Source organism: Eumetopias jubatus, unplaced genomic scaffold (assembly GCF_037043125.1).
Source record: "Eumetopias jubatus isolate StellerSeaLion01/CBP00866 unplaced genomic scaffold, mEumJub1_p1.0 scaffold_5, whole genome shotgun sequence".
Lineage (NCBI taxonomy): Eukaryota > Metazoa > Chordata > Mammalia > Carnivora > Otariidae > Eumetopias > Eumetopias jubatus.
The window spans coordinates 117,649,519-117,675,025 of record NW_028274811.1 but is presented as its reverse complement, the minus strand read 5'-3'; the positions used below and the strand labels follow the sequence as shown (position 1 = coordinate 117,675,025).

Here is a 25,507-nt window from a genome sequence, read left to right as displayed (position 1 = left end):
CTGACTTATGAAAATAATGGGTGTAATTGTGGAGTTGTGGTTGTTTTAGCTTCGTAAACAGAAACTAATACTTTTTTCTTGTTTTGACAACTGACCTTTGAAATAAAACAGCATTCAGTTTCCCTGAATTTGGGGACTAATTCGCAGAATATATGATTTGAAACCTGATGAAAATATATTCATCTTTAGTTGTACAATTTATGTAGTTGTTCTTAAATTTGTCCAAAAGGGAAGTAAAGGCATCTTCTTTTAATTTTTAATTAAATCCTACTTAATTTCTCTAAGAAAGGACATTAACGTTTTTGAAAAGTACATTATTATACATAATCATACAACTGCCATAATCAGACCGAGTCTTTTGTGACAATAAATAACTTGACCTGTGCTCACTGATAAAATGTGAAAGTAAAATAATCATTTAACTAGATATGTTCCTACCTTATTGGTAGCATCTGGAACAATACTACATCTAAAATTCACACCTGCCTGTTGAAGTGACAATTGTCAAGACTTCTCATTTTGTTATTTCATTCTCTAACACATTTTTATTTTCTAAAAAGTATTTTAAATTCTAAGTCAGAAAACCCTGGTTCATTCCAAACTAAAAATCTAGTAAATGACACCTTTGTTTCTGACTTCTCTTACCTGTGGTTAAAAAAAAAAAAAAAATGTATAAAATCTCAAATATCATTGCTACAGCACTGCTCTACTCCTCCACCCAGTTTCTCTCTCTACTTTGTTTAACAAGAGTTGGTTAGAAATTTTGTTGTTTGTTGTTAGTATAGTATCAGACGGCTTTAAGCCTCCTGTAGAAGTAATTGAAGCATCAAATAATGCATTTTAGCTTCTGTTCCCAGCCGTGGAGAGCAAAACTGTCAAATACCCTGATTGGAGTGAGCTTGCTGTTTGTTCTCCGGTCCTTTGATACGTCCCACCTTGGCGGCACACCTGCCTCTCAGAAGAAAGCCTCAAAGGGGAGATGCCCTCGGGTGTGATGTTAGGGCAACTATGACATTTGTGTACTTGTTAGGATTGGGAAAGTAAAACAAAGACATGGTCAGAGAGTAAGATTTTGGAATTACTCACTCATGCCTGGCTTCCAAATTTCAAAATCTTTCTTCCTCTTTTTCTACCTTTCGGACTTTTGCCTGTTACTAATCTTTCCTTTCCTCAGCCTCATATCTAGACTATGAAATAATCGCAGCAGTGACTTTCTTCACTAGGTTGTGGGAGGAATAAATGATTATATTATAGTGAACTTATCGACATGGCAAATGAGTGCCTACTCAATTATTCATAGAAATTATTGTTCCTCTGTTGATCTTTTTTTTTTAAAGATTTATTTATTTGAGAGAGAGAATGAGATAGAGAGCGTGAGAGGGGGGAGGGTCAGAGGGAGAAGCAGACTCCCTGCTGAGCAGGGAGCCTGATGCGGGACGGGATCCTGGGACTCCAGGATCATGACCTGAGCCGAAGGCAGTCGCTTAACCAACTGAGCCACCCAGGCGCCCGCCTCTGTTGATCTTTATTGGATCGAAGGGAAAGGAGGAGAGGTTGAAAAACTAGGTATCTGTCACACCATTTATCATGGGGTCATAGAGTTTCCCTGTCTTAAGAACAGAACCTGTCTCATCTATTTCATTTTTGTGGTGGTTTGCATAGCACCTCACATGGTGCTCTTCACACGTGAGACGCCGGTGAATCTTCATGAATGACTTACCTGCATGTTCGGCCCATTGCTCTAGCAGTTCTGGTGTTGCAAGCCTTTGAGAGGCTTTGTCTTTGTGCCAGACATTAGTGTTTGAATAATAGGCCCTTCCAAGATTGCAGTACTGTCTCGTTAAAAAGATATTCATCTGGAGACCTTAGGAGATTTTCTTTTGAAGATTTTATGTCAAAAATGGGAGGCCATTAATAAATTTTTGTTTTTACATTTGCCGAGTTTATATTTGCCGTAAGACTTTTTTCTTGGTAAAAATTTATTTTTATTTTTTTGCCTTAGGACTTTGAACTTTCAAAATATTCTTAATGTAGGGATGGAAGTTTGTTTTTAATTTACTTAAGGAAAAATACTGTCATTTGGGGAAGGCTTACTAGAAAAGAAGAATGGACTGCATCTCTAATTTATTGATTCTGGAAGTTTTTATTAGCATCTACAACGTGGCAGGCACTTTGCTGGCTGCTGGGAATGTGACAGCTAGCACAGTGAATGTGCTAGATTTCATTATGCAATCAGGCAAAAGACAGCCAATGAAATATATCTAGTGCTCTTGTGAAAAATATGATATAATAATTGTTAGGGAGATCCCTGTTTTCCAGAAAACTGTATTGGGGCAGAGTTGATAAAACTTAGTTTAATGAAGAAATTTGATGTAAGTAAGGTGAGTGTTGTGTGACACTGACTTACATGTACAGTAGTATTTCAAAGGAAGGAGAAGCTGCATTGCCTTTAGTGATACCTTGGATTTTTAAAGTTGACTATAATTCAGAAAAGTATCAAGAAAGAGAACAGTGACATTAAAAATGGCTAACATTTATTGGGCATTTACATGTTGCAGACAGTTACACACACACACGTCTCACACACTTTGAGTTAACATTTTCAGTTTTTGAGCTTTCATTCTTTTAACAATTCTGTTATTGTTGGGACCCCTGGGTGGCTCAGTTGGTGAAGTGCCAACTCTTGATTTCGGCTCAGGTCATGACCTCAGGGTCCTGGGATCAAGCCCTACGTCGGGCTCCACACTGGGAGTGGAGCGTGCTTGGGATTCTGTCTCTCCCTTTCCCTCTGTCCCACCCCCACTTGCTCACATGCTCTCTCTCTCTCTCTCTCTCTCTAAAAACAAAAAAACAAAAATCCTGTTATTGTTTAACTACTCAAACTTTGTAAGGAATATTTTCCTCCTTTATCTTACACCTCAATTACACCATAAATGTAATGAAAATGAGACTAGGAAACTATATGACATAAACATGACAAAGTGTCGTAGGAACTTTTTGTGTAATTAGTGTGATATAAGGAAATCCTAATTTCATAGCATTTAGTGAAGAGAAAATGAATTTAACAGAATAAACTTTTAAAAAGCTTTGGTATTAAATACAGAAGACAAACAGGTGGTTGCAGAGGGGAGGTATGGAGGGAAGGGTGAAACTGTGAGGGGGACACCTCTGATGATGAGCACTGAACAATGTATTGAACCACTATATGGTACACCTGAAACTAATGTAACACTGAAATATAATACTGGAATTTAAAAAAAAAAAAAAGAGAGAAAGAAAAGAGCTTTTGGTAGATATTTTCATGTTGTTGGCCTAGATAACCCCTAGATCCCTCATTGTTCCAAGTGCTGCTCCAGCTTTTCATTTCTCTCATTTCTCTTTGAAAGTTTGCAGTGCTGGCATGCCTGGGTGACTCAGTGGGTTAAGCCTCCAACTCTTGGTTTTGGCTTGGGTCATGATCGCAGGGTCGTGGGATGGAGCCCCACGTTGCGCTCTGCACTCGGCACAAGCACAGAGTCTGCTTGGGATTTCCTCTCTCCCTGTGTGCCCTGTGGCTCCCCCCCCTGCCCCCCCCCCCCCCGGTGCACCTGCACACACTCTCTCCCTCTCTCTCTCAAGTAAAATAAATAAAATCTTAAAAAAAAGTTTGCAGTGCTCAGGAGGTAAGGTGTTTGTTGCCTTTTCTATTCCAGTTTGTTCTTAGGGAGAAGCCAGAAATGTCCCAGATTCGGTGTCCGAGCTGGAGCAATCTTCTGTGTCACATAGATGGGGAACCTGAGATTGAGAGAAAGAACTGATCCCACCTCACACAGCCTGTGCCCATGCAGGGGCCGCACTTGGTGTGCAAGACACACTTTCTTACTTCAGGACTTTTTCCACAGCACGTGATTTTTCTTGGCGGGGAAAACAAATCTAAAAGACAAGCCCTTTTCTCCCCCCTTTTAATTTTTAGAAACTGGTCTTTTTGCTTATTGTAAAAAACAAGTCTGAATAAATGGACTCAGATTTCTTAATCCTTCATCTTGGAAACCATTAAAGGATGGGAGTAAATTAAAATCATAATCTGCTTGTTTATATTCATTGGCTTGGTGAATATAAAACTATGGCTGTGGCAAGCTATGCAGAGAGCTTAGACTTTATTGCCAGAAGACTAGTGTGAAAAAACTAGTAGAAGAGTAAAATAAGAAAAAGCTTATTTGGTTTTGCATTTCACGCTCAGGAAATTTCTTTCCAGGTAATATTGTACTCATTTTCAGCTTCCCCAGATTTTATTCTGAAGGTCAAAGCCTACTAACTGCCTAAGCCTTATATTTTATAGCACCTCGTCCATGGCCATCCGAGTCAAACACACTGTTACCTTGGACAGCATCTTTAGAATTCTGTCGTTTTCAGCATCACTTGACTATTTAGACAGTATGACCTTGTTGATAGCATTGTCTTCATTCTGCTTGTGTGCATGCTGTCCAGTTTTTTTATTATTATTAATTTGGTTGTTCCATTACAACTCTTTTCTCCACACCTTACTTTGACATGACATGACAACAAATAGAGAAGACTTGCTCCGTTAGTAACTGAAATCTGAGAAAAAAACCTAGATCAAGCCATTTGCATTAGTTTGGTTTTTGAGTAAAGTGGGAGTAATGAAGTAGAGGAAGGAAGGTAGAACATCCACTGGTACTTAGATGAAAAGGGTCAGATTTGAAGGATGTTCTCCAGCAGTGGCTGTGTTAACTTTTAGGTATGGAGCCCATTGGTTATGTGGATGTTGCTAGGTAAAATACAGTGCTTGCTAAGATAGTATATACCAAAAGTCAGTATGGTTAAAATACTTAGGCATTGTATGTTAATTAGTTTAATTTAAATAAAAAATGTTTTACTAAAAAAACAAAAACAAAACGAAAACACTTAGGGTTTTCAACCCTTATCACTGATGTAGCTCAGTGAGAAATAACAATGTAGTCACGGTAAGAGTAAATTTAAATACACTCACAATACGTTTTCAATAACAAATAACAAATTTATAGTAAGCTTGTTGATGTCCATGGATTGATACCTCAGTATCTTGCAACTTCTGCTTTTCTTGTATGAAAGGTTCTGTGTTAGATCCTTGAAGTTCCCCCAGGCCCCTCATTTTATAACAGCTTGAACATTTATTCTTTGCCTTTTTTTTTTTTTAAGTAAACTCTACGCCCAATATGGGGCTCAAACTCAATAACCCCAAGATCAAGAGCTCCCCGCTCTGCCGACTGAGGCAGCCAGGTGCCCCTGAACATTCAGTTTTTGAATGTTAACTTTCCATATCTAGACATGATTTATAGGAGAAAGTACCACTCCAGGGGCGCCTGGGTGGCTCAGTCATTAAGCGTCTGCCTTCGGCTCAGGTCATGATCCCAGGGTCCTGGGATCGAGCCCCGCATCGGGCTCCCTGCTCCGCGGGAAGCCTGCTTCTCCCTCTCCCACTCCCCCTGCTTGTGTTCCCTCTCTCGCTGTGTCTCTCTCTGTCAAATAAATAAATAATCTTTAAAAATAAAAAAAGGAGAAAGTACCACTCCATAAGGCAAAATTTAAGATTTAATTGATTACATATTGAAACGATTGATTTTGTTATTTTGAACTTTATTTAACATTTATTTAACTTGCCCTCTTTACTTGCATTAAATCTTTCCTGTAGCTAGAAGTTGTCTTACAGGTAGGTGCCTTCCATAGACAGGGTGTCAAATCTGCCTTAGGCTGAGGAGGCTGGCTTCCTTCAGCCTTTGAGACTCAAGGTACCTCAAAGTTCTTCTCCTTCTAGATGGGAGAGCTGATATTTATTGACTCCTGTGGCTAGCTCTTATGTCTATATATCCCAGTAATTCTCTTGGCGTATGTAGATTTTGATCGGGAACTGACTATCCAAAAAAGGCCATTTTAACTGTCTTTTTTCAGATCATAATCAGAAAATACTGTTTGTTTTTCTACCATCTTTGAAAAGCTACCCTGACTGAGGTATTAATACCTAAGTGAGCACATGGTCATTTACTTTATTTTAATTGTTACTCCCTAAATGCTCACCTCTAAAGATAGGGTAGCTATGGGGCGCCTGGGTGGCTCAGTTGGTTAAGCGACTGCCTTCGGCTCAGGTCATGATCCTGGGGTCCCGGGATCGAGTCCCGCATCGGGCTCCCTGCTCGGCGGGGAGTCTGCTTCTCCCTCTGACCCCCTTCCCCCTCGTGCTTTCTGTCTCTTATTCTCTCCCTCTTTGAAATAAATAAATAAAATCTTAAAAAAAAAAAAAAAAGATAGGGTAGCTATAAGCCAAAAGTGGCTTTTGAGCACTTGAAATGTAACTGAATTGAGATGTGCTCTAAGTATAAACTATGCACCAGATTTCAAAGATTTAGTATAATAGTCTTAGTATAATTTAGTATAATAGTATAATAGTCTTCATATTGATCACATACTGGAATGATACTATTTTGGATATATGGGGCTAAATAGAATATATTATTAAAATTGATCATTTATTTTTTTATTTTTTAAAGATTTTATTTATTTACTTGAGAGAAAGAGATATAGAGAGTGATTGAGAGAACGAGTGGGGGCAGGGGCAGAGGGAGAAGCGGACTCCCCGCTGAGCAGGGAGCCCAACTCTGGACTGGATCCCAGGACTCTGGGATCATGACCTGAGCCGAAGGTAGACGCTTAACTGAGTCACCCAGGCGCCCAAAAATTGATTTTTATCTTCCTTTTTATCTTTTTAACATGACAATTTAAAATTACATATGTGGCTTGTTATATATTATTTTTGGACAGTGCTGCTTTAAAATAAACATGAAGAATGGTTTTTTTAAAATGCTTTTGGAAGCCTGGATTTGCTGATCTGTGCGTAGAGTTGCAAGATTACTTTTGAGCAGTGTAATTTTTAAATTGAGGATTACTTAATGATTAATAATTTGCTTCCTTAGAAAGCGAGTAGAAGCTTGAATACTGCACAGGGGGTGGTTGGGTATGACATTTACAAATAGACAGACTCCAAACTGCCAGAACCAGTGCCTTTATTGCTATTCTGATTATCTCCTCAATGCGGATTGACACTAATACACACGGTGGAAAATGTTTTGGTGGACATTTTTGTTCTAAACGTTGAAAAATGTATACTTTAAAATTGTAATTATTGTCATGATTGGTACTGTGGAGGAGCTTCGCTTTGGGTTTGTGTTATGCTTTGATGAGTTTCCAGACTCCAGAGTAAATCAAGGGTTTTTCTACATGTGAGTGAGATGTAGTTTTTCTGCATCTTCGTGCCTCACTTGATTATAGGAAAGCAGCCACGGTAGCTAATTAGCTTGCTTCTCTTTTAATTGCCATTTCCTAATGTGTCACACAAGTGAGAAAAGAAAAATACTAATTTGATAAAAGATGACTGACTTATTTTTAGTTAACTGGGCTCATTTTCTTTTTAAAATCGGAGAGCTGCAATAAAGCATATAAAAATTGGAAATGAAATTACATAGAGATAAATTATTGAAAATGAAGTTTTTAAAGCAAGTACTTTTATTACTTTCAGAAATTGTTCACTGATTAAGACAGTTAGTTGCTCTCTGTCAGCATGGCTCAGGAGAATGTGATTTTAGAAGTAAAAGATGAAAAGAACATAGGGTGATACCTTTTGTCCTAACATCTAGGGACTATTTTCTGTAATATCTGGCTCAGCTGTGAAGGGTAGCAGGGAGTCGGATTACTGACAGAAACTGATGGACTAAGGAATGATCTAGGTATATTATTTCAAGGCACCAAGGTGCAAACCAATTGAAAAATAAAAATAAAAGAGTTTCTGTAGATACAGTGTAAACAATGTGTAGGTGATAAAATAAGATCTAAGTGATACGATGAAGGGGGTGAAATCGGAGGGGGAGACGAACCATGAGAGACGACGGACTCTGAAAAACAAACTGAGGGTTCTAGAGGGGAGGGGGTGGGGGGATGGGTTAGCCTGGTGATGGGTATTAAAGAGGGCACATTCCGCATGGAGCACAGGGTGTTATACACAAACAATAAATCATGGAACACTACATCAAAAACTAATGATGTAATGTATGGTGATTAACATAACAATAAAAATTTAAAAAAAAGATCTAAGCGATACGGAGATAACTAGCAGAGGAACTGAAAATGCGTGTGTTTATAAAGAGTCCGCAGGACTGAGCTAGGACTTGAGTGTCATCATAAGGTACCTTGTAATGTGTTGCCAGGTGTCTGATTTCCTTCATATATATTTTAATTTGGTCTCAGGCAGTGGGTCTTAAAATGTGGTCCAGTGTTTGGTTGCATCAGAATTATTGAAGTGCATGCAAAATGTGGATTTCTAAGTCCCACTTCAGAGCAGTTGAATCCCGTTTGCTGGGTGTGATGCCTGGAAACCTGTATTTTAACTTGAATCCTAGGGGAATCCTGAGAGGATTAAAGTGTGAGAACCTCTCTAAAGTGTCAGAGTATATTTGGTCACCATTTTCGTGACATGTTAAGTATTATGGCAATAACTAAAACGAATGTGCACTATACATTTGTTGGGATTGGTGTAATAAACAACTCTAGCCAGCCCTGAGCAGCATAATATTAGGATTTACAAAGTACTTTTTTTGATAGTGGTGGCTGGGGATCGACAGTTTCTCCATCAGTGGTGAGATGTCAGCGAACTATTTCCTAATTCTTGGGGCTAAGAATACTCTGGTTTCTCTTCAGATTGTATACATCTTTCACCTTTTACCAATTCTTGGGGCTAAGCAAGTCTTTGATTGATACAGTATTTTATAATTGCAACACTGTGGGCAGCATATGGGGATTTAACCCTAAACAAAGTATGTTCTTTACTGGAGTGGTAGTCTACTGTGATCATGTCAGGGATGATATCCTTGTCTCAGCCAGGTTACCTTTGTTACAAAGAAGTGCCAGACACACTGCTTTTCTGCTTCATTTATGATATTTTGACAGCAAATAACAAAATGCTGGGACTCAAACTGGCTTAAAAATGAAGGAAATTTATTATGCAAGACGGGAACTGCAGGAAGCCGCCGGCAGGGGCTAAGTGATGTCATCAAGGAACTGGTTATATAGGCTTCATCCTAAGGCAGGTTTTCCTCTGGCTTTCAGGATGGCTGCCATTAACAACTGGTATTTTGCTTGCTTGCTTATTCAGATTCAGTGGAAAGAGTGAGGGGAAGTCCGTCATGTAAGTCAGGAATTCAAATTCTTTCTTTCATTCTTATTAGGCCAATTTGGAGCTAAGGTTGGGGCCATCTTACTCTAAGTCTTGGAAGCAAGAGAAGTGGATACTTGAAAGAAATTAGGACTTTTTTTTTTCAGGAAGGAAGAAAGGACACTATATATAGGCAACTGACATTGCCTCTTATATAGACATTTTAGTATGTTTCATGACAAGTGTTACTGGTAACGTAAAATACATAATTCACACTTTACAGGTAGACAGTATAAATGTGATGATATATAATGGTTGATGAACACCTACTGTATGTTGGGCACCATTCTAAATATTTTTTCTGTATTAATTCATGTAATACTTAATACAGTCTGTTAAATTAGGCATCACTGTTACATCTATTTTATGGATTAGGAAACTGGGACATAGAGAGATCAAGTGACTTGTCCTAGGTAACATAAGTAGGAAGTGGCAGATGGGGATTTGAACTTTCAGACTGGCTGCAGAGCTAATGTTCCTCCCTGCTCTACAATATGATTGTCACAGTAAGAGCTGGATGATATTGGTCAGCTTGAGTTGAATAGGATCTTTGAGAGGTGAAGGGTCATAGTGTTCATGAATCAAGGTTATTGTTATAACTCTTTAGATTGCTGATGGTCAGAACAGCTTGCTCATGTAGGTGTTACAATAATTTCAAATTGAAATAGGGTGATTATTCAAACCAGAGGTAATAATGGTAACAACAGTAATGATAATGATGATGATGATGATAATAATAAATTAACTCACATCCCTATTATAAACCCCTGTGGGTAAACTTATATTTATGATTTCACCATTATCTAGGAAGGTGACTAGTTTAAATTTCCTAAAACCACACATTTATTCCCACCCCTTTGCATTCATTAAGCATGATACTCATTTATTTAGCCAACACGTTATGTATCTGCTAAGTCCAATTCTCTAGGTAATGGTGATTTCAAGGATAAATAGACACAGCGTCTTTGCTTTTGAGTAACGGATGATCCAGTTAAAGAAAACCAACAGGTAAACACATAGCTATAAGATAGGGTAGTAATTACTGAAATAGAAGCATGGAGAAGCTAGCATCCAGACAGGAAGTCTGCAGGTTGTTGGTAAATGTCAGAAGTTTGGGAAAGTTCTTGAAGGAAGAAGATTCTGGAAGAAGAAGTGGGTAGACCCAATCAGGAGGATTAGATAAAAACATTTTAGGAAAAGTGAAGAGCGTTTACAAAGGCACTGGGAACTGAAGAGCTTGTATGTTTGGGAAATATAAGTGATAAGTGAAGTGCTCTGTTAGATTATGAAAAGAGGATTGGGAGGAAGTTGGTGGGAGTTTAGGTTAGATATTTTTGGAATGTTTAAATTTTTAAGATTCACTGAATTTTAAATCTTCAAGATGTACTTATTTGTGGTTTGGGCCCAAAAAGTGTCTTTAACCTTTAACTTCTTGATTTTTAGTTTTGACTTACAATCTTTCTTCTTTCAAGAACCCAGATAGGTTTGGGTTGTTAGTCATATTATGGTGTCTCCACCGCATATATATGTAAAAGAATTCTTTAATATTGGATGTGTTTCAAAGTACTGAAGAAGTGTGTAATTTGAAGAAAATCATAAGTAAATAATTTTATGTTCAAAATGAAGACCCTGAATTATTCACTTTACACACATATATATTTTTAAAGATTTTATTCATTTGAGACAGAGAGATACAGAGAGAGCCTGAGCAGGGGGAGGAGCAGAGGGAGAGGGAGAAGCAGACTCCCCGCTGAGGGGGACCCTGACGTGGGGTTCGATCCTAGCACCTGGAGATCATGACCTGAGCTGAAGGCAGACGCCCAACCATCTGAACCTCCCAGTGCCCCTACACACATATTTTGAATACAGCATGCCAGAAATGTATCTTTTCCATAAAACATGATATATATTCACTTTTAAACCCTTGGATGATCTGATATCAGTTTCATTGTAGTGGAATTATTGTATTCCACTATTATGTGTTTATTTCAAGTTAGTATAGGTATTAATTGTATTGAGCATCTTTTTATGTCTCTTTATATATACTTGAACGAGATTCTCTCTTGGGTATATTTTAAAAGTGGAATTGTTGGATTAAGATACGCTGATATTCAAAATTGCTTTCTAAATTGTATCATTTTATGTTTCAGGGAGAATGAAAGTCACCATTTCCCCGATTCTTGCCAGTAGTTTTTGTTACATTTTAAAGTTCATACCAATATTATAGTGTTAAATCATATCCCATTATTTTAATTTGCATCTACTGATTATTGATGAGTTGGAACATTTTTTAAATGTATTGAAAGTTTAGAACTTTGTTTCTGTGAAGTTTTATATTCTTTTGTGTATCTTTTATTGGTTTTTTAAAAATATTTTCCTTAAATATTTTTAGAAACTGTGTGTTCTGAATAGTTGGTTTATGGGATCCAAAACTTTTCATGTCTGGTATCAATTTTCATTTACCTGAAAAATCATGTAATCGTCTTCCTATTCCATTTGGTTACCCCTGGAGCCTTTTGATTGTAAACTTCTTGTGAGGGTCAATGCCAGAAACAAGCCTGCTTAATAATTTTAGTGGTTAAGACCAGGGTTTTGAGTCTAAAAGTTTTGGGTTGAATCTAGGATCTTCATGATCTTGGGTCTAACCTCTCTAATTTCTACATAGAAATAATAACTTGTTATAATAAACTCACACAAGCACAAATATTTAAATGGAGGCAATAATTATTACTACTAATAAGAAAAAGAACAGCATTAATACTTTTTGTTTTGTCAAACACCTCATGCTTTCAGAGTGCTTTTATTTAAATAAAATTTGGTTAATCTGAACATTTCCTAATTCATTTTTTATAGTCCATTGTGACGCTAGTAGCATGGAGTGATTGATTTCTGCAGTTTCCATATACTGGAATGCATATATCTTGCTTATGAAATCGTTACTCAAGGGTTTCATAATTTACACAAAAATCTATATAGCTACTTTTTTATTGGGTAGTCTTGTCTAAGTGTTAGATTTGCATATATTTATGTAGTTCACTAAATCAGTATGTTCTTTGTGAACTGATATATAAAATCTTTTTATACACATTTATAAGAGCATTTATTGATTTAATAAATCAGACACTTGTCAACCATGCATCAGTGTAAATTGTTTATATATCATGTAAGCATAGTTCTTTAGAGTACATGATTCATCATTCGATTAACATAAATATATGATTAATCAGTATTTACCTCCCATGGTCCAGATCCTGCAGGAAAGGAACTTTCTTTGATACATAGAAGTTATAGTTGTTGCTCATTTGCTAATTTGCTGAGGGTGTTTTTGTATTTTGCAGATGTTTTTAAATTTAGATTTTTTAATACTCATTTCACAGGAACAATTAAAAAGACTTAACAGCTAGTTAGAATGCATAATTTTTTCTCAGAGACAATGCAGCAATTTCTGAAGGTTTGATTAAAATTCCTGATTAAAATTCGTCAAGATCTAACCTCTTAATGTCTGAATATAATATTTGAATGATTTCAAGACTTGATCTTTGGAATGTATTCCGAAGAGATATTCCAGGGAGAAGGAGAGTGACTGATTGATGAGGGGACATGTTCTGCTGCTTTTCAGGGAAAAATAGCCAAGTGTAAAGACCATACTACTTGCCAAGATTTTCTTTTGAAAACTGACTATATTGACTGTTTCTTTTGGATTTGAATGAATGCTGGTCTTATCCTGTTTTTCTTTGTTCATACCTCCTTTTCTTTATCAGTGGGGAGTTTTCTTTTTTTTTTTAATTCTGTATTTGTTGAAGCAAACACATGTATAATTACAAAATCAGTGTGAGTTTATAATCAATGTACTTACCATATTTTAAAATAATACACTTTAACTGCTCTTTATTGACTTAACAATTTTAGACAGTTTCTGTTGAATGCATGTTATATTAGTATTTATCTCTCTTGTATCTTCTTTTCCCATAATCTCTCAATATAGCCATTTCACAATTTTTGGTTGCATCAGTAATTAACATTACATTTATAGTGACTATACCATTATAACTATATGTTTTTCCTTCTACAACTTTTTATTTTCCCTAGAGTTAAAAATTGCCTATGAGTTTTTTTCATTAGCTTTTATTTGACTAGATATCAATTATTTTTTTTAAAAAAATCTTAGAACATTTGTCATGGCTTTCAATAATTTTCCCAAATGGTTAAACTTATCAAATAAATTATCAGAGACTTATCCCTTCCCACTTCCTGACCTATCCTGGAGTCTTTTCTTGAGTCCTTTTTTCTTGACTCTGACCCATATTCTCTGTAGGTTTGATATGTTATCGTCCTTTTTTTTTTTTTTTTTTAAGACATATACTCTTCTGGTTGCCAAAGAAAAGTTGTGTTAAAGGTCATTTTTTGTTTGAGTTTGGGCATGTCTAAAATAACTTGATTTGATCCTCGTTTTAAATGATAGAGAAAGTATGGAATTTTGAGTTAGAACTCGTTGTTCCTCATAATTTTGAAGACATTGCCCCATAGTCTTATATAGTATCCAGTGCTTTTGAGTAATCCAGTATCTTTCTGATTGTAATTCCTTTTTATGTAACCTGTCTTTGTATCTCTCTGGAAGCTTTTCGGAGCTTTCTTTATCCTTCAAGTTCTGAAATTTCACAATGATGTGGTTAGGAATAAACTTTATTAAAAAAAACTCTTAGACTTGGCATTCATAAATCTTTTTAGTGTAGAGGCTCCTGTCCTTCTAGGAAATTTTCTTGTAGTATATCTTTGATAGTGTTTCTTCACCTCCTTCAACTCCTTTTTTGGGGTCTACTCTTCAACTTCCTATAATGATCCTCTATGTTTCTTATCTTTATTTTCATATTTTCCATGTCTTTATCTCTTTATTCTGCTTTTTCAAGGTTTCCTTAATTTTATCTTCCAACTCCTTTGTTGAATTTTTAATTGCCAGTGTATTTTTTATTTCCAGGGTTCTTTCTTAATTTTTAATTTTTTTCCTTTTGAAAACACTTAATGTTTGTTCTTGTTTTATGCACAGATCATACTCAGTTTACAGTGGGATTATGTCCTGGTAAATCCATCACAAATTGAAAATATTGTTAAGTTGAAAATGCATTTAAGGGGTGCCTGGGTGGCTCGGTTAGTTAAGCATCTGCCTTTGGCTCAGGTCATGATCCCAGGGTTCTGGGATTGAGCCCCGCATTGAGCTCCCTGCTCAGTGGGGAGCTTGCTTCTCCCACTCCCTTTCCCTCTGCCACTTATACTCTTTCTCGCTCACTCTTTCTCACTCAATCTCTTTCTCAAATTAATAAATAAAATCTTAAAAAAAAAAAGAAAATGCATTTAATACACGTAACCTGCTGAACATCATTAACTTAGCCTAGGCCACCTTAAATGTGCTCAGAATACTTGCACTAGCCTACAGCTGGGCAGTCAATCTAACACAAAGCTCTATTTTATGGTAAAGTTTTGAATATTTTCTGTAATTTATTGGATCCATGTTCAAAATTCCAAGTATGGTTTCTACTGAATGCTTATCGCTTTTGCACCATTGCAAAGTAAAAATAATTACAAGTAGAACCATTCTAAGTTGGGTACCATCTGTATTCAATATCTGTATTTCTCTATATAAACTTAGTTTCCTTCCTTCATTGTTTGTGTTTTCTCCAGGTTTCTTTTTTTGTTTGTGCTGGAGGCTTCTCTCAAATATCTAGTGATCTTTCCCTGCCTGTTGATGTTTAAGAGTAAGGCAGTGGGTAAAATACACTGATCATATAAGCTGGCATCATAGCGGGGGACAGTAGTAATCCCTGAAACGCCAGAGTGCAGTCCCCACACGGCTGAGAGGACTGTTTCATCTCAGGACTCATCCAGAAGTTTACTCCTCCCAGAAAGAATGCCCAGTGTCATTGTGCCCTACTACTGTGGAAAATATAAAGGAAAGAAAGGGAAAAATGTGAGAGATGGGAAGACCAAGAGACCAAAAGAGAAAAACGTAGACAGACCAAGAGTCAAAGATGAGTGGATGGATTGATAAGGAAGGGTGTGTGTATGAATGTGTATGTGGGAGGAGGGGAAGGAGAGAGAGAGAGAGAGAGAGAGAGAGAGAGAGAGAGAGAGATACACGATAATGATAATATATATTCATGGATGTTGGTGACATGAACTTAATGACCCTTCAACCAGAGACAAGCTGTGTGCAGATTTTGGCTAGAAAAAAGATGGCAATGGGGGAGAAGTCACATTAATAATTTTCTGGGGTTCAGTATTATATTTTCATTCCATTACATCATTACCCCTAAAATACTCCTTTCTGTTATTTAAAGGCGATAAAATGAGCACCTTCCATCACCTCATCACTTATATGCACATTTCTGCTACTGTTTTCAAAGGGAGACCTATTTGCAGGTTTGGTTCAACCTGAAGTATAAATTGAAAAAAAATTTTTTTTGTAATTACATGAATCTTTGCTTAGATTCTCTATTCTACTGATTTTTATCTATTTTGGGATGATTTATGAGGCTGTGGTTGTTGGTGCATTAGAACTTTATCCACAGTAGTGATAGAGAAGTACTCACATGATGCTTATTTATATCTTTTTAAAAAGAAAATCTTTCTATTTAGAAGAATCAGAGATTAGAATGGGTTCAACACCCAATGGTATCCAGTTCTTACTGAGTCCTGCTAATTCTCATTTTTGTAACTGCTCTTTTGTTCTGGTAGGAAACTTTTTAGAGAAAGATAAGGAACAACTTGTGTGTGTGTGTGTGTTCCTTTATGGTGCAAATATTCTTGGATTTCATCTTTTTCAGAGTGTCAGTATTTAAGTGTAATAGATTTAGCAGTGTAACTCTGCCACTGACTTTTTTTTTTTTAAAGAATTTATTTATTTATCAGAGAAAGAGAGACAGAGGCAGGCAGAGGGAGAAGCAGGCTCCTTGCTCAGCAAGGAGCCCGATGTGGGACTCGATCTCAGGACCCTGGGATCATGACCTGAGCCGAAGGCAGACGCTTAACCAACTGAGCCACCCAGGCGTCCCTGCCACTGACTTTTGAAACAACATAGTTTTGTTTCCATGTTTGTAACCTTACCTATTTGATGAAAAATTATTGTACCTGAGAGGTTCTGGTTTGAATGACTACCTAGCTTTGGTGTATCTGTCTCTGTCTCTTATCTCCTTTCTATCTCTATTTTATATATTCATATACACACATTCATATGTGTGTGTTTGTATACACTCAGATATTTGAATGTTTCCTAGCATCAGCGTATGTTAGTATGTTAGCTACTTTTTAGAAAGTGAATGGTTTCTTGTTATTGATCATCTATAAAATGGCACGTTAATTCCTTCTCTTGTGAACAGAGCTGTATTTATGTGTATATGAACATTTGTTCCCTTATCTTACCTCCTCAGAACTTCCTACTTGGACCTGTAATAGCGCTGACTCTTCTTACACCATTTGTTTCTCATGTTTTAAACATTATTGTTTATAAGACATCGATTCCCACTTCTTTCTCCATGCAAAGAGAAAACCAGTTTTGTTTGTGAAATGACCCTTAGTGAAAATGAGTTGACCTCCTTCCCAGGCCAGGGGGGAAAGCAAATTAGTTTAACCCAATCATGTGCCTTGTGCCAGTCGCCCACCTTCCCCTTCCTCCCTGTCCTGATCGATTCAGGGCTGGCTGTGGGACACACATCTGGCCTCTAAAGTACGAGTTTGCTGCTGCGAGACTTCTGGAACCGACTCCCATGCTCTTTTTTTTTTTAATTTTTTTTAAATTTTATTATGTTATGTTAATCACCATACATTACATCATTAGTTTTTGATGTAGTGTTCCATGATTCATTGTGTATAACACCCAGTGCTCCATTCAATATGTGCCTTCTTTATCGCGTGGCATCAGGAAAATCCAAATCAAAACCTCGATGAGATACCACCTCACACCAGTCAGAATGGCTAAAATTAACAAGTCAGGAAATGACAGATGTTGGCGAGGATGCAGAGAAAGGGGAACCCTCCTACACTGTTGGTGGGAATGCAAGCTGGTGCAGCCACTCTGGAAAACAGTATGGAGGTTCCTCAAAAAGTTGAAAACAGAGCTACCCTACGACCCAGCAATTGCACTACTGGGTATTTACCCCAAAGATACAAATGTAGTGATCCGAAGGGGTACGTGCACCCCAGTGTTTATAGCAGCAATGTCCACAATAGCCAAACTATGGAAAGAGCCAAGATGTCCATCACCAGATGAATGGATAAAGAAGATGTGGTACATATATGTACAATGGAATATTATGCAGCCATCAAAAGGAATGAAATCTTGCCATTTGCAACGACATGGATGGAACTGGAGGGTATTATGCTGAGCGAAATAAGTCAATCAGAGAAAGACATGTATCATATGATCTCACTGATTTGAGGAATTCTTCATTCCATGCTCTTAAAGAAAGAAGCACACACAGGAAGCCTCATGTCTGGATGTCATGTTGGGACTGCAGCAGCTACCCTGTGAACCACACAAGAAGTTAACCCAGAGGTGAGACTGGTATATCCTAAGAGAGCAAAGATGGGAAAAATCTGAGTCCTTGATGACATTGTTGACCTGCTGAATTAAACAATTAAACAGTCGTGGAGTACCTCACCCTTATTCCAACAGCTATACTTCAGCATGCGTTTCTGTACTTAAAATCAAGGTCTTATTTTTTAAAGTTCATTCGGTTTGGATTTTTGACACTTGCATCATTGGTGAAACATATTACTGCTTTATCTTTTATTTCCATTTTCCATAGTGATTATTAATACACTTGTTAACCCTCTTTTGGCGTTAAAGCCAGTGGAGTAAATGATAACCAGGTTATTTGTCTAGCATTGTTGCAATAATGATAAACCTTTGGAGAAATAAAAATCTAAAGGGTTTTTTGCAAAATTGATTTATCTACTTCCCGAAGGATCTCATTATTTCTTCCATCTCTGACAAATATTTATGGTACAGTATGATTTTCTTCTTTATCAGTTTAAAGTTGTATTAATCTTCACTTTGTTCAGGATGGTTTGAAGTAGATTACAAAGTGGAATGGCAAAAACTAAATTATGTTATGTCCAAAGCAATAAGAACAAACAATGTATGCTGACCTTTGGCTATTTATTAACATTTTGTAGACTTATCCCTGAGCTGTATTCAGAAATAGATATTTGGCATTTTATTAAAAGAAAAGAACTTTTGGAAAAGGTTTTCTGTTTCTCCACAGTGAATATATACTGACTTGAAAAGCACCTATAAAAAAACAAAATGTTCATGTTTTTCATTCTCTGATTATTGTTGATTGCAGAAACAAAATAAACAGGAACATTTTGGAATCTATTCAGATTCATATTGATTTTATGTTAATATATGGAGATATTTTAAGAAGTGTACAAAATGGGTAGCATTTGTTAAAGATTCTTGGCCAAACAATCTACCAGGTTTTTTAATTACTGCAGTTGATTATTTCTTCACTCACTCACTCAATAAGCCCTGTGGACCAGGCTCTACTGGCCCCCTTGAGTCTGGAGAAGTCCCAGTCCTCAAGACACTCACAGGTCAAGGGCCAGAGAAAGAGGCAGACGTTAAAATATGTAATAATGTTACAAGCGACAGTACAGACAAGTGCGAGGAACCATGGGACCTTGTGGGGTGGGAACCACTTATAGAGCTGGTAGGGAGGAGGAGAAGGGAAGCTTTTATAGTGCTATGAGGAATCTTTAGGGGTGCCTGGGTGGCTCTGACTCTTGATCTCGGCTCAGGTCTTGATCTCAGGGCTGTGAGTTTGAGCCCCTTGTTGGGGCCTACTTAAAAAAAAAAAAAGTTGGTATAAGGAATATTTAAAATGGGAAAGTGAGAGGCACATAAAATGTTTTTAAAGAAGTTTTAATGTTAATATTGGGCTTGATCTTTATTTTGTTTTTATGTTCATGGCATGAGATTTATGTAATAAATTTGGTACAGTGATATAATAGTAATAACAACAACTAAAATTTACTCAGTGTTTACCACCAGAGTGGTTAAGAGGGTGAGGATTGGATTTTGAATCCCCCTTCTGTCAGATACATGGTATGTGACTTCAGGTGTAGTAATTGTGCTGTATTTTTCTCATCACCCCCATAAAATGGGGGTGATGGTAGTTTGTATGTCATAGGGCTGTTGTGAGGTTGCAATGAGTTAAATCTCTAAGGGATTAAGAGAAGTGCTTGGCATATCTTCAATGCTCATTAAACTTCAGCTATTATTGTTATGTGGACAATCTCAATCTTTTCAATAATCTGACAAGGTAATTTGGTAGACAGTGTAACAGCCACCACACGTCCACATCCTCATTGTTGGACCAGTGAATATGTTCCCTTGCATGATACAAAGGCATTTGCCAATATGATTAAACTGAGATTTTGAGATGGGGAGATTATCCTGGATTGCCATGGTGAGCCCAGGGTAATTACAAGGATCCTTATAAGAGGCAGGAGACGAGTCAGAGTAGCAGATGTAATAAAGGCAGCAGATGGGGAGAGTCTGAGATTTGCAGACTCTGTGCTGTTTACCGTGAAGATGGAGGAAAACCATATGAGCCAAGGAATGTAGGCAGCCTCTAGAAGCTGGAAATGCAGAGACCTAGTTTTCCTCTCAAGCCTTTGAGGGGAATGTGGCCCTGCTGACAACCTCATTTTGGCTTGGTCACACCCATGTTGGAATTGTGTCATCCAGGACTACAAGATAATAATAAATTTGTGTAAGTTTAAGCCGTTGAGTTTGTGGTAATTTGTTAGAGCAGCAATAGAAAACAAATAATAGATTTTTTACAAAGGAAGAAATGAGCCCTGGGTAGTGAAGTTCCTGGCAAGGTTTTTAGAGGTTGTGGGATATGAGCAGGGTGTGTAGACTGATAGGAGTCACCAGGGAAGGACCTGGGCCTTCAGTTCTGTGTAGTCTGCAGCCCATTGATTTTAGCCTCCCTCCAGCTTACTGTGGCTCAAGTTCTGAACCTATCCAATGTCTTAAGGTGGCAAACTGCCTCTCTTCTCCTTGAGATACATTCTTACAGGTAGTCCACCACCAGAGTTTCTACTCTCTAAAATTACTTAACACTGTTCTGGCCCCTTTTCTTTTTTTGAAAGTGTTGGAAATTTTCTTTCCACTGATGGCTCCCCTTTTCTTCCTGTCCTCATGAATTTATGTCATTCCCCCCCCACCGTTTGCTCTTCTTTTGGTAAGGGTTTGTCAGGAAACCAAAATCAGTGGTCAGCCAGCCACGTTTAACCCAAGCAGCATATTAATTTTTGACCGATGGCAGTGCCTCCTCTCATTTCAGTACCCTCAAAAGACTGCAAACAGTAGCATAAATTCAGCCAAGACTAGCACGTGGTCTTTATGAAAAGCACCCACAGTTTTTGTTCTCTTTAGTAATCTTTTCATATAATCTTTTTTTTTTTTTTTTAGTTCAAGTAAAATTAACTCTATATTATCTTAATGGTGGAGCAGTAGGAAGGAGACAAAATGCTCCTCCACACCCTGCCAAAATAGTCACAATGGATAAATTTCATAATTTTGGACAAATTTTTATGCATTCTCTTATTTTTTTATGAATTTTCTAAGAATTTACTCATACTTCCATGAACTCCTTCCCCATTTTGGGGGAGGAAAGGAAATTGCAATTCACACCTATTTGGGTGTGTGTACATCAGTGTCCTCATATTCATAAAAACCTTTTCTTAAAACGAAATATTGCAAATAAAGATTACCAAAGTGGTCATTTGTTAGGGAAAAGATAATATGATTATCAAAATTTAAAAATTTTTCTTTTTTAAGGATTTTATTTATTTATTAGAGAGAGAGCCTGAGAGTGAGCACAGGGTGGGGGAGGGGCAGGGGAAGAGGGAGAAAGAGTCTTAAGTGGACTCCGCACTGATTGCAGAGCTGCTGCGGGGCCCCACACCACTCAGCTCTATCTCATGACCCTCGGCTCGAGCTCACAACCCTGAGCTGAAACCAAGAGTCAGACGCTTAACAGAGTGTGCCACCCAGGTGCTCCCCAAATGTTTCTTTTTAAACGATTATTCAGACCACTGCGTTACAGGCAACAGTAACACGGGGAACAAGTAAGTGTTAATTAAGATAATATTTTTAGGGGCGCCTGGGTGGCTCAGTTGGTTAAGCAACTGCCTTCAGCTCAGATCATGATCCTGGAGTCCCGGGATCGAGTCCCGCATCGGGCTCCCTGCTCAGCAGGGAGTCTGCTTCTCCCTCTGACCCTCCCCCCTCTCGTGCTCTCTCTCCCTCTCAAATAAATAAATAAAATCTAAAAAAAAAAAAAAAAGATAATATTTTTAAAAAGCTAGTATTTAAATTAAAATACATAGCATGTTTACCTTTTGACATACCGTAGCAAATTCCTGTGCCTGCATGTAGCTGGAAATTTTAACTATTAGGTTATCACAGCACGGATAGGTACAGAGCTGCTTTCTCATTCTCCTGTAATGTACAAGAAGAATTCAGGCTTTTTCATCTGCTCTTTATAGATGAATACTATATTAGATCTCTATTGTAAGTTTTTGGTTCCCAGCTTTCTACTTGTAATTCTACCATTCCTCTTTTAACTCCCACTTGTGAAAGTACATGAATGAATGAAACTGACATTGTAGCAAGAATCTCAAATTTATTATGCCTTACTAAAATGAGTAATTCTTGCCTCATCTTTGCTGTGCTTCAAAATGGCTATATGAGACTCTTGTGTTTCCACGTGGAGGCTGAGAATTGTCAAGTCGGAGCCTTTTTTGAAGAAAAGAAGAAGCTGTTATTCCTTACATTAGAATTCTGTCAAATTAGAAAGGAAGCTGGCTTGATGATGTTGTACAGAGCTTTCTAAGAGAGATAATAATTACATGATGTAGGATAGTTCTGATTTATTTATTATTTATTTATTTTTATTTATTTTTATTATTTTTTTAAAGATTTTTATTTATTTTTTGACAGAGAGAGAGACAGCGAGAGCAGGAACACAAGCAGAGGGAGTAGGAGAGGGAGAAGCAGGCTTCCTGCTGAGAAAGGAGCCCGATGTGGGGCTCGATCCCAGGACTCTGGGATCATGACCTGAGCCGAAGGCAGAGGCTAAATGGCTGAGCCACCCAGGCGCCCCAGGATAGTTCCAATTTTTTTTTTCTTTCTACTTTGCCTAGTTTTTATTTCTTTTTAAAAAATTTCTTATTGTTATGTTAATCACCATACATTACATCATTAGTTTTTGATGTAGTGTTCCATGATTCATTGTTTGTAGGATAGTTCCAATTTAATAGTTGTGTCAATACAGTGAATATCATGGTTCTTTACTTGCTCATCAAAGAGTTTGATGATTAAGTGAACTGATGCCTCTGCAACACTGAGATTCTCAGATTAAAGGAGTTTGATACAGTGTTTAGTTTCTTACTACTAGTGAATGTAAGGTGTGTTTGAATAAATATATTGTAAGTTTACCATGCGTTTTATATTTATTACATTATAGGTTCATTTGACAAATAGTGATTGCACACCCACTGTGTGTCAGCCACTGTTCTCAGCGCTGTGTTAACAGTAGTGAACAAGGCAAAGTAGGCAGGGTATGATCATGTTGGGCATTTTAAGAAATTTGAATTTTATTCTAACTACACAGGAGGTCATTGGAGGGTTTTAAGCAGGAAAGTTACAAAATTCGTAAATATATAAATAAGTTATATTAATTTATAAATAGATCACTTTGGCCTCTCTGCACACAATGGCTATTTTGGAAGATGGGATCGAGGCATTACTGAGGTTCAGGGGAAAGCTGATGTGGCTTGCCTTGGGGTTAAAGACGAGGAAATGCAGAGCAGTGGATAGTTTCCAAAAGTGGTGTCAGATATGGGGGCGGGTGAGGGAAGGAAAGGAGTAATCCCGATTGCATAGTTTTTGGCCTGAGCAAGTATTTCGATGGTAAAGATAGAGAAGTCTAGGAAGGAGCCGGTTTGGGAGTAGTAGAATAGGGAATGAACAGCTAGCTCAGATAGGAAGTTCGATTTTTACCTGGAGTTCATGTGGGAAGTCAGAGTAAGAAGAAGGGATTTGAGGTTTGTTGAAATAGAGGTGATATCTAAGCCCAGGAACAGATGATGTAACATTTATGCAGATAGAGAAGAGGTTGCAGGAACATTGCATAATTTAGAGGTCAAGCAAGGCGATGGGTTAAGCAACTGAAACTAAAGGCAGGAGCATAGACCTAGAAACTGAAAGAGTATGGTGTCATGGAAGCCAAGAAAGAAAGTGTTGCAAGAAAGAGAACATCATTAACTGTCCAGTGCTAATGAGAGTTCAGCTGTGATAGAAGTGATCGTTGGCCTTGGGGTCATGGAGGTTGTTGATTGTATTAACAGGACAGAACTATGGTAGCTTGGAAGAATTACAAGTAGATTATACCAGAGTGTGTTTGGATGCGGATGGAAACGATTCAAGAGGTGAGGGGAATTTGTTGATGACAAACAGGCTGATTTCCCATGGGAAGTTGTTGAGAAATTGAGGGTATCATCATCGAGGAATCATACAGCTGTGACCAATTAAAATTAATTTTAAAATCTGGGAGCTTGACCATCCGTAAGAACTTTGGTAAAACTCAATGAATTTTTGCACAATTTTACAATTTCACAGTTTCACTGTCAGGGTCTAACTCGGGCAGTGGTTTGCATTCATTCAGTAGGGATCTAGGCCATGTGTCAAGGGAAGTTGTGTGTTTTGGGTCCCTCTTGCTCCCCTGTTTTCAGTTCCTCAAGCTCCAGGGTCTTCACGTAGTAATTTGGCTGCAATTAACAAAAAGCTTATAATACCGTTGGCTTAAGTGGGAAGTTTTTTCCTTGCCATGTAGGTCTTTCGGGGTGGCCTGCTCTGGGACCCAGGCCCTTTCCTCTCATCCCTTCCTTATGGACCAAGGTGTGGTATTCCTGTTCCTGACAAGGAGGAAGAATGGAGAAAGACAGCAGTAAAGGTACAGTTACCAGCTGCCTTTTAGAGGAGGATCCCAGGATCTGCTACAGGATGCTTTCATGTATACCATATTGACCAGAATGTGATCATATCATAATTCCTGGATGCAGGGGAAACTGGAGCAGATAGTCTTGACTTGGGGGAGGCATGTTCCGAGGTAAATATCAGATTTCTATAGAAAAGCGTACGAATAAATATTGGATCAATAACCCCTGACACCACGAAGGTCTGTATTTCCTTGAAACAGACCATGCTTTTGAGATCATCTTTCTTCTTTGCCTCCCCCTCAGCCTGGCTATTTGACATGGATCTTTGATAATGAGAAAACGGGCTCCCTCCATCCTAGCTGAGCAGTGCTGCGGTGCAAGTCTTACTGGGCAGACAGAGTACAGGCTGGATAATGGCTCTCTTGGGAGCCCGTAGCCTGGAGCCCTTTTGCAGCGCACAATTTGCACAGCCAATAATGGCACTCCTTTTTCCTTGCTCTAACACATCTTTTGTGTCCTCCGCTGCTTGTGGGGAGAAGAGCAATCTAGTGATCTAACAAAGTGATTCATAAGAGGTAAAAATAATTGGTTTTTTACCTTCCTCAGGGATTATGTATGAAACATTTTTGAGTTGGAATAAAATCCTTCCAGTCCTTTAATATCTCGCTGTGCAAAACTTTTCAATAGCAGTTGTCGTGCTCTTAAGAGAAGTCTGTCTTTCTTACTGTAGTTTTTGTTAGGAGACTGTAGCAGTGGGTGCCTCCTGGGTTTCAGAAAACATGCCATTTAAACACTAGTGGGTGCAGGAGACTTAACTGTTTAAAATTTTATGTATGTATGTATGTATGTATGTATTTATTTGGCAGAGGTCGTGTTAGCTTTTGTCATGCAGTCCTACCCTGATGGATGACTGACTTATTTTTTTTACGTTTTTTTTTAAAGATTTTATTTATTTATTTGACAGAGAGAGACACAGTGAGAGAGGGAACACAGGCAGGGGGAGTGGGAGAGGGAGAAGCAGGCTTCCCGCCAAGCAGGGAGCCAGATGCAGGGCTCGATCCCAGGACCCCTGAGGTCATGACCTGAGCTGAAGGCAGATGCTGAATGACTGAGCCACCCAGGCGCCCATAGATGACTTATTGAAATATGGAAAATTGGCCAGCAGTTTCAGAAGCATTAAGCTAATTGTGGCTTGTGTTATGTTCCACTCATTCAGTAATTTATCTCAGAGCACAGGACTTTTTTTTTTTTTTAAAGTAA

At 37.9% G+C, this 25,507-nt stretch overlaps 1 protein-coding gene across 3 annotated transcripts in view; it reads left to right on the top strand.

Moving 5' to 3' along the window:
- PARP8 (poly(ADP-ribose) polymerase family member 8) overlaps window positions 1–25,507 on the top strand; it is a 173,076-nt gene that overhangs the window by 35,690 nt on the left and 111,879 nt on the right. Inside the window, exon 1 of one of the 3 annotated variants that reach the window (XM_088023513.1) lies at window positions 17,716–17,783. The exons of the other annotated variants lie outside the window; for them this stretch is intronic. Within the exon in view, the coding sequence (XP_087879639.1) occupies window positions 17,731–17,783 (53 nt within the window). The 5' untranslated portion in view covers window positions 17,716–17,730. Of the gene's footprint in view, window positions 1–17,715; window positions 17,784–25,507 lie in introns of those variants that run through there. 3 annotated transcript variants of the gene reach the window in all.